Source organism: Silene latifolia, chromosome 2 (assembly GCF_048544455.1).
Source record: "Silene latifolia isolate original U9 population chromosome 2, ASM4854445v1, whole genome shotgun sequence".
NCBI lineage: Eukaryota > Viridiplantae > Streptophyta > Magnoliopsida > Caryophyllales > Caryophyllaceae > Silene > Silene latifolia.
Window position 1 is genome coordinate 195,877,844 of NC_133527.1, and position 16,734 is coordinate 195,894,577.

Below are 16,734 nucleotides of genomic sequence, written 5' to 3' on the forward strand. Positions count from 1 at the left end.
CGTTAAACACAGTTGAGACATGCATTCAAACTGCCTCGGTCAAGCCGAGCGTAAAAACGAAGGCACCCAATTAATAACGCAAGAAGACAAGCGAGGAATTGTGATTGAAGCCCCGGCCAAGCCAAAGGCCGATAAGATAACTTTATTAAAAATGATTGCAAGGAGAGTACAAACGACGGCCGTCCCCATAAGGATAGCCTAAACTCTACCTACCAAAGCTTTACAAAAAGCGAGGAAACAAAAAAACAAAAGGTTACAGACTTGGGATTTGAAGCGCCAAAAGGATGGCAGGGAGAGAAGGCTCAATAATTGGCCCCCGAACAGCTAAAGCTATCCGAGACGCCGGGTGAGTCTGGTGACGACCGCCCGTCTCCCTATGCCTGTTGCTGCCCTCCGTCAGTAGCGACAACATCTTCGGTGGCCGGCTTTGAGGAAGGCTGAACATCTTCAAGCAACTTCAGCCTCTCACCCTCCTTAACTTTCGCATCATAGGCCGCCTTGGCCTCATTATCTCGAGCCGCCTTCGCGCTCTCGCCTTCTCTGCGATCCATCGCCTCCTCAAAGATCGACCATCTCGTCCGAAAGCTGTTCAAATTTATCCCACGGAAAGAGCCCTCGGGGACGAGTCTTCTTATTGCCTCCCTGGCCGCCTCCTCGGCCGGTCCCGAGTGGGCGCACATTTTAGGGAGAAGAACATCTTGAAGCATTTCGATATCTTTCTCCTTTTGATCAAGGGGGCACTGCGCGTCCCCGAGCGCCTCGGCTGGTTGTGGAACGCAGATCCTTCCACTTTTCTCCCTTGGCGCCACGGCGTCATAAGCATCCTTGTACTTGTCCCGCTCCCCATCATCCCTGGCGGTGGCGGCATCGCCTTCCTCAACCTTGGCCCTCTCGGCCCCTAGCATTTCTCAATCTCCTCCACACGCCTACCGGAAGCAAAGAGATCTGTTTAGCCTTCGCGGCTTCCCCTTTGCGCGAGAGAGATCGAGTTTAAGCTTTGCGATCGGCGGCGCACTTGGCCCATGGTTTTCTCCTGCTCCAAGATGTAGGAGCCGGCTTGTTGGGTCCACTTGGCCATCCTCTTATATAATTTCACACCCTCTGCCACAAGCTCGGAGGAGAAATCTTCGAGCCGAGAGTCAACGACGACATTTCTGTCACCCGCCTTCTCAACAACCTTCTCAGGCTGTTTCCCTAATTGCCGTTCAGTGAGAACGGCGGCTGCCGAAGGAGGATCTACAAAAAATTCACACAAAGCATCCATGTCACCATGCATTGACACATCAGAAAGCCGGTCATCCGGGATGTCCAACGAACCAGCTAAATCCGAACCACAAGTTAGATCTGTACCAGTCTGGACCCTCTTGGTTTGAGGGCCGGCTGAGTCAGTCTTCTCCCCGGCAGCGATGGAAGCAGACGGAGGATCTTTTCTCTTCTTCGGAGAAAAGGCCTTAGCAACAGTCACCGACCCGTCAACGATTTCGACGACCTCCACAGGCTCTTGAACCACGGGGGTCGAAGAGGGAGCTGGCACAGACGCCGCCGCCGGCTTGGACGCTGCCTTCCTTGATCTCCTCGGCACGCCACCAAGAACCCGTGCTTGAGCCGTCTCCTGATCCAACGCCCGAGTCTATTTGTCCATGAGTTCGTTAGGGGACAGTCGGCGATCACGCGCTTCAGCCGTAGGATGACGGATGAGAACCTTCCCGTCCTTATCAAGCCCCAGCCTCTCCAAGTCTTTCTCAGACAGATCCTGACCAAACCGATCTGCAAGGAATCAAACAAGAGTTACATAAAGGAAGTAAGAAAGCTCCAAACAGGAACATAACAAGCAAAGGTGGGCCTCACACCGACCCTACTCACCACGGCTGAGGGCCGGTATGAGGCCGACGCGGCATAGCAGCTCGTCCTGAAGAATAATCTGAGTTGGGGGCAACCATCCCTTCTCAGCATCAAACAGCTGCATTTCCTGCCTCTCATCCGCGGTAAGAGGGACCAACGAAGCGTCCATCTTAACCTTGCTACCCCGGGAGAAATATTTCTCATACTCTTCCCGGGTCTCACACCGCAAGTAAACGGGGCTCTGGAAAGACCGAGGCAATGGGTAGTCCTCCGGCACTTGGACGTACACCCATCGCTCTTGCCAGTCTTTGCAGGAAGTAAGCTTGTTTACGGAGACATATCCTGGCTCCGTCTGCACGCTGTACCACCCCACCTTTCGGGCGATTGACGGCCGAAGGCTATGAAGTCGGCGGAATAAGTTGACCGTAAGGGCCTCCCCTTTAAAGAGACAGAGCCACACAAAGCCGATTATCGTCCTCATGGCCAACGGATGCAGTTGGGCCACGGCAAGGTTCATAGCTTTGATGATGGCCATGACGTGTTCGTTCAAAGGAAACCGGAGCCCATACTCCAAATGCCTGATGTACACGCCGATATGGCCCGGGGGAGGGCAACAGACCACCTGACCCTCCTCAGGGATAACAATTTTATACCCCTCACCGAAGGAGAAATGATCTCCGAAAAGAGTCCCTCCGGAACTGCTTGCGAATTTGTTTGTCCAGGCACGGTCGAGGCCAGTCCTGCAGGCCTCACCATGATCCGGGATGGTCGTCCTCTCACCATCAACAGGAGCCCTCTCACCATCATCATCAGCATCATCCTCATCCTCCCCTTCCTCCGGAATGGACAGGCCAACTACGGGAGAAGGAGACCTAGGGCCCCCAAACCTTAGCGGGATGGCATCTAGTATCCCCTCCTCGTCAAGACGCGACGGGGAACCCCCCGGCGCAGAAGTGCTAGTCCCGGCATCAGCAGAAGACATGTTCACAACAAATTACTAGCAAGATAAAAGAAAAATTCGTTTGTTTACCTTAAAAGAAAAAAACACTCGCCGGGTCAAAGACTCTGAAGATTGGAAGAAAAAGGAAGCCCTTGAAAGTTTAGAAAGATGAAGATTTTGAAAAAATTTGAGAAAACGAAATTGGTGGCCAAAATCACGGAAAAACTGCCCTATTTATAGGGAAAAAGCCCATGAAGAAGGACCAATCAGAGCACAGCCCATGAAGCGGCAGCCAATCAGCGAGCAGACACATGTCGAGCATGCAACCACGGAATGTCAATCGTCGCAACAGTTAAACGTCAATCAATGCAACAGTGACCAAGCGTCTTCAACACGCCCATTCACATCTCATCGACTATTCATCTTCCTCAACAAATTCCTAGGTATCTAGTCTCCGCCGGCCACCTGATCAACCAAGCTAGGAAGCACCGGCCGGGGGCAATCAAAATCAACCGGCACTCTCAGCCCTGGTCTCGGCCAACGTCATTTTCTTTTCCACATCGGATGCCCTTTACGCATCCATGTGGAGGGGGGATATGGTATATGGTACGGAAAAATTTGTGAAGATTACTTGTGCAGAATATATGCTCAACATACATCGGAGCCCATACCACGACATAGACTACGCTGGGGGCAAATTGATGGGGCATATTCTGCACCGTTGACCAAGTCAACACACTGAGCAAGGTCAGAGACATCCACAGCAAAGTCAACATACCAGACAGCCTAGCCGACGCAATCCATCGGCCTGGCACCTAGCCAGCCGGGACACATACCCGCGTACTCATATCCAAGACCCCTCGGCGGTGAGTCAACTTGGCCCGCCGGCCTGCCATAGGTCCCTCGGCCGAGGGGTAGATCGGTCTTTCCACCTGCTAGCCACTTGGCCACTTGGCCACTACGTGACAAAAGGTGAAAGTCTATAAATACTCCTCAACCTTCATTGAGGAAAGGATCCCACAACTTAACCTAAATACACTATTCATCTGGTAATATCCTCTTTATCTCTCTACAATATATACCTAGCCAAGTAACACAACTTAATCCTTTAAGTTTACTGACTTGAGCGTCGGAGTGAGTACGCTTGGCACAAAGCCAAGCCCTCAGTTCGTTCATTGTTGCAGGAGAAGCCGAGAGGAACGATAGAGGCAAGAAGGGTTCAACTCAAGACATTATTCTACAAGCCACGGGTGGTAACGATACTTGCTCTGGAATTACACCCGGAACAGAATCAAATCATAACATTCTACAATATGATTTCATATTTTAAGACTTCTATAAAATCAAGAGAAATTAGTTTTTTTGTACAATAGTTTTATGTAAAATCAGAAACTAAAGTGTTATATAGTAAATACTTTTATCAAAACCATGTCATTATTTGACGTTCTTTTATGAGGGTTTTAAATGGTAAGTGGTGTTACTCAAATCCTTTTACGTGCTTTGTGATATGTCAAATATGCGCAAATAGAAGCTGATTAAAATCAATTAATAATACAGGTATTCGCATAATCGAAAACTGAAGTAACTCAATGGAAGCTGATTAAAATCAATTCATAATACAGGTATTCGCATAATCACATTACATGAAACCATAATATCATCAAACAAAGATCGCCAAACATGCAACACCCTCACTAATTAGATATTAAAATTTTATCAACAAATCCGAAATTAATATAAAACACACGATTAGAATTGTTGTGACAAAAACTAACATTTCACAGCACCCATAATATTGCAGCTAGTACTAAAAAAAATTGCGGAACTAAGAATTTGAAAGGAGCAACTCGTAATAATTGGATCATTAAGTCCCTATACTTAATCCATTAAACAATATTAAGCAAAAATGTGCTTTGACATTTCTCCAAATTTTTCACCTTGGGGATTCAACCGTATACTTCAAAATAGATAAACTAAGCATTCCACTCAATCATGTTTTCTATCAAAAGCCATTTTGAATAGGCATGTGTCTCATGTGTATAATTAAAGAAAATGAAAATTAAATTTAAGGTGTACAAAAGAATAATGTAGATGTAAATAAACTTTTTAGATTTCTCTCATCTTTATAGTTATTAATAATTGATAATTAATTCACCTCACTAATTTAACATCTAACTCCTTTCTTAAATGATAATTTTTGGGCTTTTCACTCCATTATTTATGCTACCTATTATCCATGTCAATAAGATTGAGATCCTCGCAAATTCAATTTCATTCTATGAGTGTTATTTTTCTAAGGAAAAATGATGATTAAAAAACAACACATATCAAAATAAAGCATACTTTTGAAAGTTTTTGAAATACTAATTTTTTTTATGAACCTAAAAACAATTAGTCATTTACATTCATGTTGTCAATCTTATAGTTAGTTTATAATATAGTATTGAGTCGAATGAATAGAGTATTTGTTTAAGTAATTCTAATATTTCTCTTCTTAGTCTTCTTTTTCAATAAACCATCCCTACATAAAAAAAAATCACTTAGTCATTAATTTTTGTTATTAATTTAAGTTTCTCTTAAATAATGGAAGAAAGATGACATTGAGTCTAAAGATGTAAGTATATTTACCTTTGAATATCACAACACCACAAATCTCAATATCCCTAAATAAGAAATAAACAACAAATATGCGAGGTTAAAAATGTGATGTACTTCATAACCAATGGAAAATAAAATAAATAAATGAATTCTTAATTTAAAACCTTAATACATTTACCTTGATGTTGATACAATGATAAAAAAAAAAGTTAGTGACATATACAATTCTTTTCGCGATAGCGGTACAAAAATATTTACTTAAATGTTGTCTCACAAATGTTGTCTTCCGTCAAAAACTTATAGTCAATCTTGTAGTTAGTTTATAATATAGTATTGAGTGGAATGAAGGGAGTAGTTGTTTAAGCAATTCTAATATTTTCTTTCTCCATATAGTATTTTTCTCCAATGAACCATCTCTAGGGAAAAAAAGGACAAAATCCACCGAGTAATTAATAAGAAATAAAATGGTGAAATTTGATTTACGTGATATTAATCTTATCGTTATTAATTTAAATTTTTATTTAAATAATAATAGAAAAAGGGCATTGAGCCATAAAGATGTAAGTATATTTATTTACCTTCGAATAGCACAATACCACAAATCTTGATAGTTCCTACATAAGAAAGTGTTAAAAAGTGATGAGCAACCAATTGAACTTAAAAACAAATAAATGAATTATTATTTTAAAACCTTAATACATTTACCAAACCTTAATACATTTACCTACCACAAATCTTGATAGTTCCTACATAAGAAAGTTTTAAAACTTAATGAGCATTTCATAACCAATGGAACTTAAAAATAAATTATTAAATTATTAATTTAAAACCTTAATACATTTACCTTACCTTAATACACTTACCTTGATGTTGATATACTGATAAGATTTAAAAAAGACTATTTACATATACAACTACGATTTTATTGGCGATGAGGGCAAAAAAATATTGGCGTGAAATTTGGCTCACAAATGTTGTCTTACATCGAACATTTATATCCAATTGAGGATGCATGTTATGACTTTTGGGTATCTTTTTATTATTATCATCAAATTTAATATATATATATATATATATAATAATTATGTAGTAAGGTTTTAGGACTTTTGAACATTCTTTTTCATTATTAGCAAATTTAATATAAACATAAATATGGAGCAAGGAGAAATGAAATGTTAAAGGTTTGCTTTAATTTTTATTTTATTTTTTATTTTTTTGTTGACAAAAGCCACCTTGTTTAATGTTAAATATGTTATTATTTACTCTTAATATCAACAAAATATTTATTTTTTTAATAAACGGAGTAAATTAGAATTATGTGATATTTATTTGTTGCTTAAAATATTCTAACAATAAACGTCGAAATTTAAAATTTAATATGAGTTTTGATTTTAATTGTTGTTTAATTTATCTACAAGCTTAAAAGTCCAAAGTATAATATTTGTAATGCTATTTGCATTTAATATTTCTTTCTTTTTTTCTTTTTTTACTTTTAAAATTAGAAATAATGATGTAAACTTTGGTGTAAATTTTAATTATAAATTATGAAATTTTGATGTAAATTTGAAAGGGATATATAAATTTTGGAAAAAAAATATATTTAAATTAATGTCATATAATAATAAGTTGATTTATACCACATTAACTCGCCATGTCATATTAAAATTTGACATGTCATGTGTAGTAAGTGACGTGGCTTTTTGGTAGTATAAGGTGGCATTTATGACGTGGCATTTTAAGTTCCCCTTTTAATAGTACTTCCTCCATTCAACTCCACTCTACCTATTTCACTTTTGTACACTATTCGCAATTGTGTATTCAATTTCCATTTTCTCTCGATACGCAAGTGGAAATATATTCATGTGTGATCTTGTTTGATTCGTCTTTACGAGTACATTAAAAATATCTTACTTTTATAATTTTTGCAAATACGTAGCTAATAATATTTAGCGCGTAAAACACGCGTTGGCAAACGTGAAAAAAGAAAGTGGTAGAGTGGAGTTGAATGGAGGAAGTATTATATAGATTTTATCATGACATTCACTTTTATTATTATTATATCACATCTTTTATATCTCTAATAATATTACCCATTAAGTAGTTGACAAGTGTCGAAAAATGAGAAATCACAATGTCACAACCTAGTGTTGCAGCATAACACAATGTTGCGATTTTTTTCCATCAAGGCTTATTTTATTATTACTTTATGATGATTTTTTTTGTCTTCTTTTGGTGAATGTTATTGATAGACATAGTCTAACAAAAGTGTCATAATTTACTGTAACCTTTACAAAAGAAAATTGATTCAATACATCATTTGCATTATATTTTTCAAAACATTCTCTTACATATTCTGAAAATGAATTTAAGCCATATTTTTTTGGACTTAATTTCATCTCATTTTAGTTCAGTTTAGCTTCATTTATTTCAGTTTAACTTTTCTTTTCATAAATTAACTCTTTACTCCAATTCAGTTCAGTTCAGATCCATTTAGTTCAGTTCAGTTCAGCTCCATTAAGTTAAGTTAAATTATGTCCAGTTGAGTTCAGTTCAGAAGGTTTCAGTCCAAAAAAAGAGGACTTTAGTTTTGTATAAGACGAGTCTACACAAAAAATTACAATATTTTACTATAAAACCGTATTATATTAAACTTACTCATACAATTAAAAGTTTTCAATTTCTTAACTTAAAAAACATAAACACAATGATAGGAAGAATGAAATTACCTCTCCCTTAAAAAGCAAAGTAGATAGCTTTGGGATTGTGAGATCTCAACAAAGTGGATTTTAGAATCTTGGTACAGTCCATTTAATTTAGTCCCCCCTCTATTCCTCTTCCTCTCCCCACTAAAATATTAAAATCCCCAAGATTTCCCTTCCAGATTTCCTCTTTTATACACACACCCTAAATCACCATGACTTTTCATTACCCACACAAAATTAAAATAAATATGAGTATTTAAACAACCCCACTTCTACCCTTCTTTCCCATTTCTCTCTATTCTCCCCCCACATTAAACTTTCCTTCACAAATTATAAAATAAGACAGTTTTACAGTGTCATACCAATATTAGTCTATTATTACTATAGCTAGTATGTTTAACTTGGCGTCAGCGAGAACCGGTGTCGTTTCGGGTCGGAGGTGGAAATCCGACTCCGCTATTGATCTCGGACCGTCCGATGCGGTCTCTGAAGCTCATGTTTTAGCCGTTGATGATAGTCTCATTGATCGGAAAGTTATTGAGAGATTGCTTAAAACTACTTCTTGTAAAGGTTGCTTTACTTACTATAACACTTTTCTCCGTTTCATTTGATTGTATACGTTTTTTTTTCCGTCTGTTTCATTTGATTGTATACTTTTTTAATATCGGTTTTTATTTTAATATAGTAACTGCGGTCGATAGTGGTATGAGAGCTCTAGAATTTCTTGGATTGGATGCAGAACAAAGGACCTCTGTTGTTGCTGTAAGATTTCTAATGTTCACTAATTAATTCTCGCTCCGTCTCAGTTATTTATTTACCTTTTTATTTATTATTATCTGCAAGAAGTATATTAATCAAAGGTGTTTAATTGTGTAGGGATTAAAGATTGATTTAATTATAACTGATTACTGCATGCCTGGGATGACTGGCTATGAACTCCTCAAGAAAATTAAGGTTTGAATTTTTCCGTTTTAATTAGGATATTAATTAACGTATTTCATAATTTAAAACGCAAATTTTAATTAACTATTGCAATTCATGACTAATTTATTCATGATTTTTTTTAGCAGGAATCATCAAGCTTCAAGGAAACTCCTGTAGTAATCATGTCTTCCGAAAACGTCATTGCTCGAATCGATAGGTATTACATCTTCGTTACTCGTAATTTTAATTGATTCTTACTATTTACTGTATTTTATTACTAGTTCGCTCCCTAATTTTTTTGATTTCGTTAGATTTGTATTCATTTGTTATAGGAGTACATACTTTAATCAAAAACGTAAAGAATCGGTTAAGAAATAGAAAAGTCGATCTAGTTTGAGCTAAATCTAACTAATTTACATATTATGAGTGGATTTTAATTCAGTTAATTTGTTTAAAATGTGATAAGCATGAACTAACAGTAAATTAAATCACAATAATCAGGTGTTTAGAAGAAGGAGCAGAGGATTTCATACTAAAACCAGTAAAATTATCCGATGTTAAACGTCTACGAGACTACATGAGCAAAGACGAAAAATCAAACAACAAAGAAACCATGATTAACAATAAGCGAAAGCAAATGGAAGTCTCCGATAATTCCTCGAATATTTCTTCAAGATCTTCTTCCCCGTCCTCACCGCCGTCGTCTCAAACTCCGTCTATTTCGCCTTCGTCTTCAATTATATCAATGACTTCAAATACAACCTCACCTTCCACACCTTCCTCGCCTTGTGGACCGTTTGATTCAGCGTCTCCGCCTTCCTCGCCTTCTGGACCGTCTGATTCTCCGTCTAGACGGCTTAGGATGACCGTCGATGATGATGAGGAGGAGGAGGAAGAGCAGTTAATTGTTGAGGAAGCAACGATTATAATAAATCCGTGATCGTATGAACGGTCCGGTTTAAATGAAGAAAGAAAGCCGGCAATTTAGTGAACCTGTTCGTTAAATAGTTTCAACGGTTTTTTTTGCCTGGCGTTTTGCATTTCCGCGGTATATCTGACGTTCTTAATTAATTAATTTTTCTTTTTAATTTTTAATTTTGCGTTTTTTATGGTCTTATTTTGTTGTTATGATTTCTGTTTTAAAAAGTTACTACATGATGGATGATACGATACTGAATTAGATTATGAAATCGCTTAATTTCCGCTATAATTAATGGAATCCGTTTTATAAAAAGAAACTTTAGCGTTACTATATGACATTTGTATTATTATTACTTCAAGTTTGTACATTACTTTTAGTAGAAAGTCCCGTGGAAATCGTTTTACCTAATACGGAATATAATGTAAAATTACAACTTTTTTTGAGGGAATGTAAAATTAATTTTATATTCTTATTTTGGTTTGTATACTTCAATGTTAATTTCAATTAGATTTACACGCATAATTATGTAAGATAATTTCACACAGATATTTGTGCACCTTTTGGTAATTCTATCTAATTAATTTTGATTGAATCCGGGATTCGGTACGAGACAATGTTGCGTTCACAATGACTCGTCTCTCGAACCTAAGACATCAAACTAGACCCAAAACAAACAATCCACACGGGATAATCGAGGTAGTTACTATATTCATCTTTAAGTGTAAAATGAGTTAAATACTATTTTATATAGGTGAATTAGACAAGAGTTTGTCACTCTCTAATTCCTACCCATTATGTTTTTTGTCTGATCCATTTATTTGACCCGTTTTTAGGTCCGTATAAATTATGAAACCAGAATTTGTGATATTCTAGGTGATTAAGAGTATCATTAATTTCTTTCTTTATGTTTGATTATACAGCAAGACTTCCTTGTGACGGACAATATCCGACACAAGTTTGCGACGGTCAAGTACTACTCATGTGGGTAGATAAGATAAAACAAATTGTTATTCTCTTGCCAATCTGTTTTTGTATACCTACCCATATAAGTAGTACTTGATCCGTTACGGATATCGCGATATACCCGACAGAAATGAGAATTGTGTTGATTATATGGCTAAAATGTCAATTTCATAGTAGATGAGGATCTTACTTTTATAAGACACAAAATTAAGGTTATTAATATTAGCAAAATTCATGGTCCAAAAGGTAGGATAAAAAAGTATAGACTATAGAGTAATTAATAATAAAAGGGCCCATATAAGCACGACTGGAAATGAAGTCAATTCACAATCTTTGAAGAGGGTCCAATGCGATCTAGGAAATCATCATATTGAAAATAGCATTTTTCAGAAGAGTATTCTTTTTCTCCCTCGTTCTTTGTATCTTTTTTCCTATTCATTTGTTTGAGTTGTCAACGTTATTCATGGTTATGTGTATTTATGATTATCTTCTTGGACCCGAATATTAATGTCTCCTAGCTTCTAAACAAAGGTGATCTTTTAAGTTTATTGATTTGGGATTCTTTTGTATGGTCAAGACTAGGGATGTCAATTTCACCCGCATCCATCAAAACCCGATCCACCCGATCCTAAAAGATGGATGAAAACCCGACTTAAATGGATGATGGATGGATGACGGATGAAACGGATGATGGATGACGGATGGGTTGGATGAAGAAATTCCACCCGCCATCCACCCGACATCCATCCATCACCCGATTTTATTACGTTTTATTTATTTTTTTTACATATAACACATTATTAAGATATAAAATATTTAAATTTTAATATTTGTCTACTCTCAATATAGATATTTTTGTGAACCTAACCATTAGAAAGTTAAACTAAATAATTATCTAACTTTATTTTTGTAGAGAAAAAAAAATATATAAAGTTAAACTTTATTTTTTTTAACTTGAAATATATAAATACACAACACCCGTTTATCACCCGATCCACCCGTTTCATCCATGGATGATGGATGGATGGATGACGGATGATATGTTTCACGGATGACGGACGGGTTGGATGAGATTTTAAAAGGACGGATGGATGACGGATGAGGCTTCACCCGACCCGAACCCGATCCATTGACATCCCTAGTCAAGACTCAAGATTATGTGAATAGTGCCCTTTCATTCTTTCTTCAACATTCCATGTGAAGGGAAAAAGCTAGCTTGCTTCCTTTATCAATCATTAGTTTATCTTTCTCGATCACGGGAGAATAAAGTAATCGTAAAAGTTTTAACAATTTTAATGTCAACGAGATTAAACTCAGGTTATTAATACGATCTCTTAATTCGATCTAGCAAATGAGTTAACTGGATCATGTGGGGGCGGGTGCAATTCGGGTAGGACAATTTTGGGTAGCATGAATGAGTCGGATCTTCGGGGTCGGGTCATTTTCGGTCAGTTATTATTAAGTATTTAGAGATAATGATATGTGCAATAACAAATATTCGGATTGTCATATTAGGCGGGTAATTTTGGATTTTGTGTCAAACTTGAGTTCTCAGTTTGGGTGTTAGATCGGGTCATTTGGGTGAAGTTAATTTTGGCAGGTCTACCTCTTATGGTTCTTCTCGGTTTTACTGGTTGAAAACCATCATCTTCCTATTCTTGAGATATGACTTTACTAGGCTATCAGCTAAATTAGCTAACATCATGTCAATTAGGTGCGACAAGTCTACAAACCCATGTTAAAGAATAGGGAAAAATACGATTATTTACTGGTATGTATTATGTATAGTAATTTTTCATTCTTACCTAAATAATTTGGTTACCTGTATTACATATATCAACTTTAATTAAATAAATTAATAGATGTAATAGGTGTATAGCCGTGTTCGGTGAGTAAAGAAAAGCAGAGAAACATGGGGGGTAATTAGGGGAGCTGGCTTCTGTTTATCTGTTATGATCTTAAAATGATTTGGAGAGATTTGAAATGATATGATTCGGATAGGGAAGGTGGGATTCATATCCTTTGTCTCCTATCTTAAGCAAAACCTCCATTTTTTTAGTATATTTAATTCGAGTACTATTATAACACTCTTTATAAACATCAATTGATCTATGCAAATGTGAGCTAGCTTAGCTGATAAAGTCACGAAAGATGATAAACTGATACTTATGACTTGTTTTTGATTCCCGTCAACAATATATTTGTCCTGCTTTGTCTTTATGGATCTCTTTACATAAAATAAAAATAAAAATATACATCGATTTATCTATTTAGATCTATGTTATTTTCTCCTTTTTATTATCCATTGTCTTTTTAATTTTCTTAAGCTAAATGTCTCTTTCTAAATTTAGTAAGAAAAGAGTAGACATCCAATACTACCTCTACCCTAAGTATATTAACATTAACTACCTTATTTTACACTAATATTGTCCCATTATCTCTAATTTAAGGGGTAAATTATTAATTTAATTATATAAATAGGATCGGTAATTACTTTCTTGAAGATTGAAATTTGTGGTAACTTCATTTTGGTTAAATTAGCCATAATAATTACAATATGGTAAGGGGGCTTCGTACCTGAGTCCAGTGTCCATAACTCCATCTGTTCCGGTTACTTGTTTATCTATTTTATTTATAGTTGTTTCATTTATTTATTTATCTTTCTATATTGAGAATATTTTTGAAGGCTAATAAATTTTCGATAATCAATGAAGTGTTATATTATAGTCACGAAAGTATTACAAGTTTAACTAATTATATACTGTAATACAAAGTATCCGCTCTCTGTATATCTAAGTCACTTATTTTTTTAATTAATTTTTTTACAATGAATATAAAAGATAAAAAAATAATCGAATCAAAAGGAGCACGAGTTAAGTAGATTCGTAGGTAAATTTACAATTGATGGTCATAGTGTAGATGAGTATGTTGGGCTATAAGGAGACGTTGATCATAAGAAATGGAACTATGGAAGGCACGTTCCCTTATAAAGAAGTTAAGTGGGAAAGTGGACCAAACAAATAAAATAATTAGATTTTATGTCAAGGAATAGATTTAATAAAGTGTCGGCTTTAGAAAGAGGTACGTAGGCCAGTTAAGGTTGAGTAGCACGAGCCATGTGGTTCCTGAAATCAGCTGTGCTTGTATGGCTAAGAGGCTAACCCCTAAATTTGGCAAAAAAAAAAAAGCAATCTTCACAACTTGTACGCGGGGTCGTTCTGTCGCACCTAATATTCTCTTTTGGTCGGCAAGCAACTGTTTTAGGCTCGAAACTTAAGCTCCGTTTGACACAACACTTCAGGTAGCTTATTTGACCAAAATTTCAGCTACTTGATTTTTTTGCAAGTGTTTGGTAAGTAGCTTATTTGGTAAAATAAGGTACCTAAAATGAAATGCTACCTCAGGTAGCATTTGAGAAATCAGGTACCTGAAATGACTTATTTTCCATACTATAATATTAAATAATTTTCATATCCTTTTACGCCATTTTACCAAAATCAGCTACCTTTTCAGCTAGTTTGCCAAACACATTTTTATATAATCAGTTATCTTATCAGCTCATAATTTTCATCTACCTTATCAGTTACCTTTTCAGGTTTTAGTTAGTTTTTCATTTTTCAGCTAGCTTTTCAGATTTCAACTACTTCAAACAGAGCCTTAGATAAGGTCGTTGTACGGTATGAAACAAGTTTATATGACATTTGTTTGATGATGGAATAGAGGGATACAATATCGATTCCTAGTTTAGATAACAAATGCAGTCTCGTCTCTGACATTTTGGAGAATCTGTGCGAAATTTTATACAGGGTCCTTAGTCTCTTATCGTTTGTATTGTAAGCAGATTTAGATTTTTGGACTTTGGATTGGTATTTAGTAGTTTTCGAAACTTGGATAAGGTCGTCGTACTTGTATAGTATGGAGTAAGTTCATCTTGGTTTTGTTCCGGTGATGTCATATGGAGTGATAGGATATCTATCCTTGTTTGAATATCAAATTATGGTAAATATGAATGAACTGATGAGAAGAAAATGAATGAATTTGTTTTCTTCCTTCAGATATAATCGACATCTCTTTAATATAAGAAAGATTTGGAGGAAAAATCTCCAGACTCTATTTCGCTTTCTCTTCACTTCTTTGGCTGTCTCTTCCTTCCGTCACCCTTCCATCCATTTCTGTTTATTGTGCCATCAGATTATCAGAACACCCTTTTTTTTATTATGTCATTCACTAAAATAACTCGTAGGGAAGTTTGTCAGGCGATTTTAATATTGACAAGCTACAAATCTGTATCACCCTCCACTAAGTTGTTATTTGTCTTAACTTGCCTTAATCTTCACGTGTACAACTAAAACAAGTGATTTTGGAGATCTTTAGTTAACATATACGGCCGTAATATATACGTGAATTTTTTTTTCTTTTTTTTTTTTGACAGGTTGTTTTTTATTGTTGTTTGCAGAAGTTATTACTAAGATCCAACTTGTTGGAGGTGAGCAACGAGGACAAGTTTTGTTTACTTAAAAGTTCAATTTTTCTCAAATGCTCTATTTTTTTTGACAATGTTTTCTCTATTACGTGGAGTATATGTTTGATTGTATGGACACTCTTTAGCGGTGGCGGAGTCAAGATTAAAACTTAGGGGGACGAAAAATTTTAGGGAGGTGAACAAGTATTGATCTAAGGTACATTTGAAAAAAATTCGAAAAATTTAACTAAAAAACTCGAAAATTTGAGGCGGCCGCCTCTGTTAGCCCTCCCTAACTCCACCACTGCTCTTTACGTCATAGGAGTACTTCATAGCCGTACAAAAGAGTAGTGTGTTGTTTAAAGGAAGTTAAATTTTGCGTAGACGTACTACTTTCCCTTTGTATTTTAGTAGAAAGTTTCCTAGGAGAAGCATTTTCTCGCCCGAAGGTCTTGTTTGTCCACAATTCCTTTCTCACTTGCTCTCTCACTTGTAGCTTGTGAGACAAAAAGAGTTCGTTACAAATGAGAATTTGTATTTTCTAGGAGCCATCAGTTACGCAATCCAATTACCACCGATGCATTTGCTTTTCCAGAATCGGAAATTTAGATGTAGCAATGTAGTACTTGAAAAATAACAATAGTACTCTTTCTGTACGGGTTAATTGTTATCTATTTCCGTTTGGGTGTATCAATAAATTATTATCTATATCTATATTTCTATATTAAGCTCGCACTACAGGCCATAAACTGATATACCCATATATGATATACCACAAAATCTCACTTTAGACGGACACTATCCGTCTAAAGTTGTAGACAAGTCAAATATATCACTATTTTCATAATAAGACAAATAACATATTTAACCCGTCTATAACTTTAGACCGATATACCCGTCTACAATGATATACTGATGCAGCTATCAAGGTTGATATGGGCATATAGGTAGGATTCATGGGCCACGAATCAAATTTTCCATCAGAGATAGTGGGCCCATTACGAAGTGGGCTAGATTCTGGACAGCTTTTTAACTACTACACCTTTGATGGATTATTAATGGATATATATACTCAAAAATTTATCTTCAGCAATGTTCTAGCTTCTCTATCCACAATCACAAAATTCCACATTGCATTCCTTTCCCTGTTTTATTAGCCTAGAATCGGAATAACTTATCGCATCCTTACAGAAAATCAATGACTTTCCAACCATCTCGAGACCGATAAATTACGAGCATGAAAAAGCCGTAAATTAGTAATTAGTCACCATGTCAGTGATTTTTTTTTCTTGGGTAAATAAAGAATCTCTGTACTACGAGTGCTTTTTAAATTGACGGTTTTCAAATAATTGGTACGACGGAGCTCCCTAATAATAATTAA

The 16,734-nt window shown here is 36.2% G+C and overlaps 1 protein-coding gene across 2 annotated transcripts; it reads left to right on the plus strand.

Annotated features, from left to right (window-relative positions):
* The first annotated feature begins 8,143 nt into the window (after window positions 1–8,143).
* Window positions 8,144–10,244, plus strand: LOC141644225 (two-component response regulator ARR7-like). Of its 2 annotated transcripts, none has more exons than XM_074453696.1 (5): window positions 8,144–8,652; window positions 8,768–8,844; window positions 8,959–9,036; window positions 9,153–9,223; window positions 9,508–10,244. In XM_074453696.1, the coding sequence occupies exons 1-5, from the start codon at window positions 8,475–8,477 to the stop codon at window positions 9,944–9,946; spliced, it is 843 nt and encodes a 280-aa protein (XP_074309797.1). In that variant the 5' UTR covers window positions 8,144–8,474; the 3' UTR covers window positions 9,947–10,244. The 2 variants fall into 2 exon arrangements, with proteins under 2 accessions (XP_074309797.1, XP_074309796.1); XM_074453695.1 differs by having other exon boundaries at window positions 8,274–8,652; window positions 9,150–9,223; window positions 9,508–10,101.
* The last annotated feature ends 6,490 nt before the right edge of the window (window positions 10,245–16,734 follow it).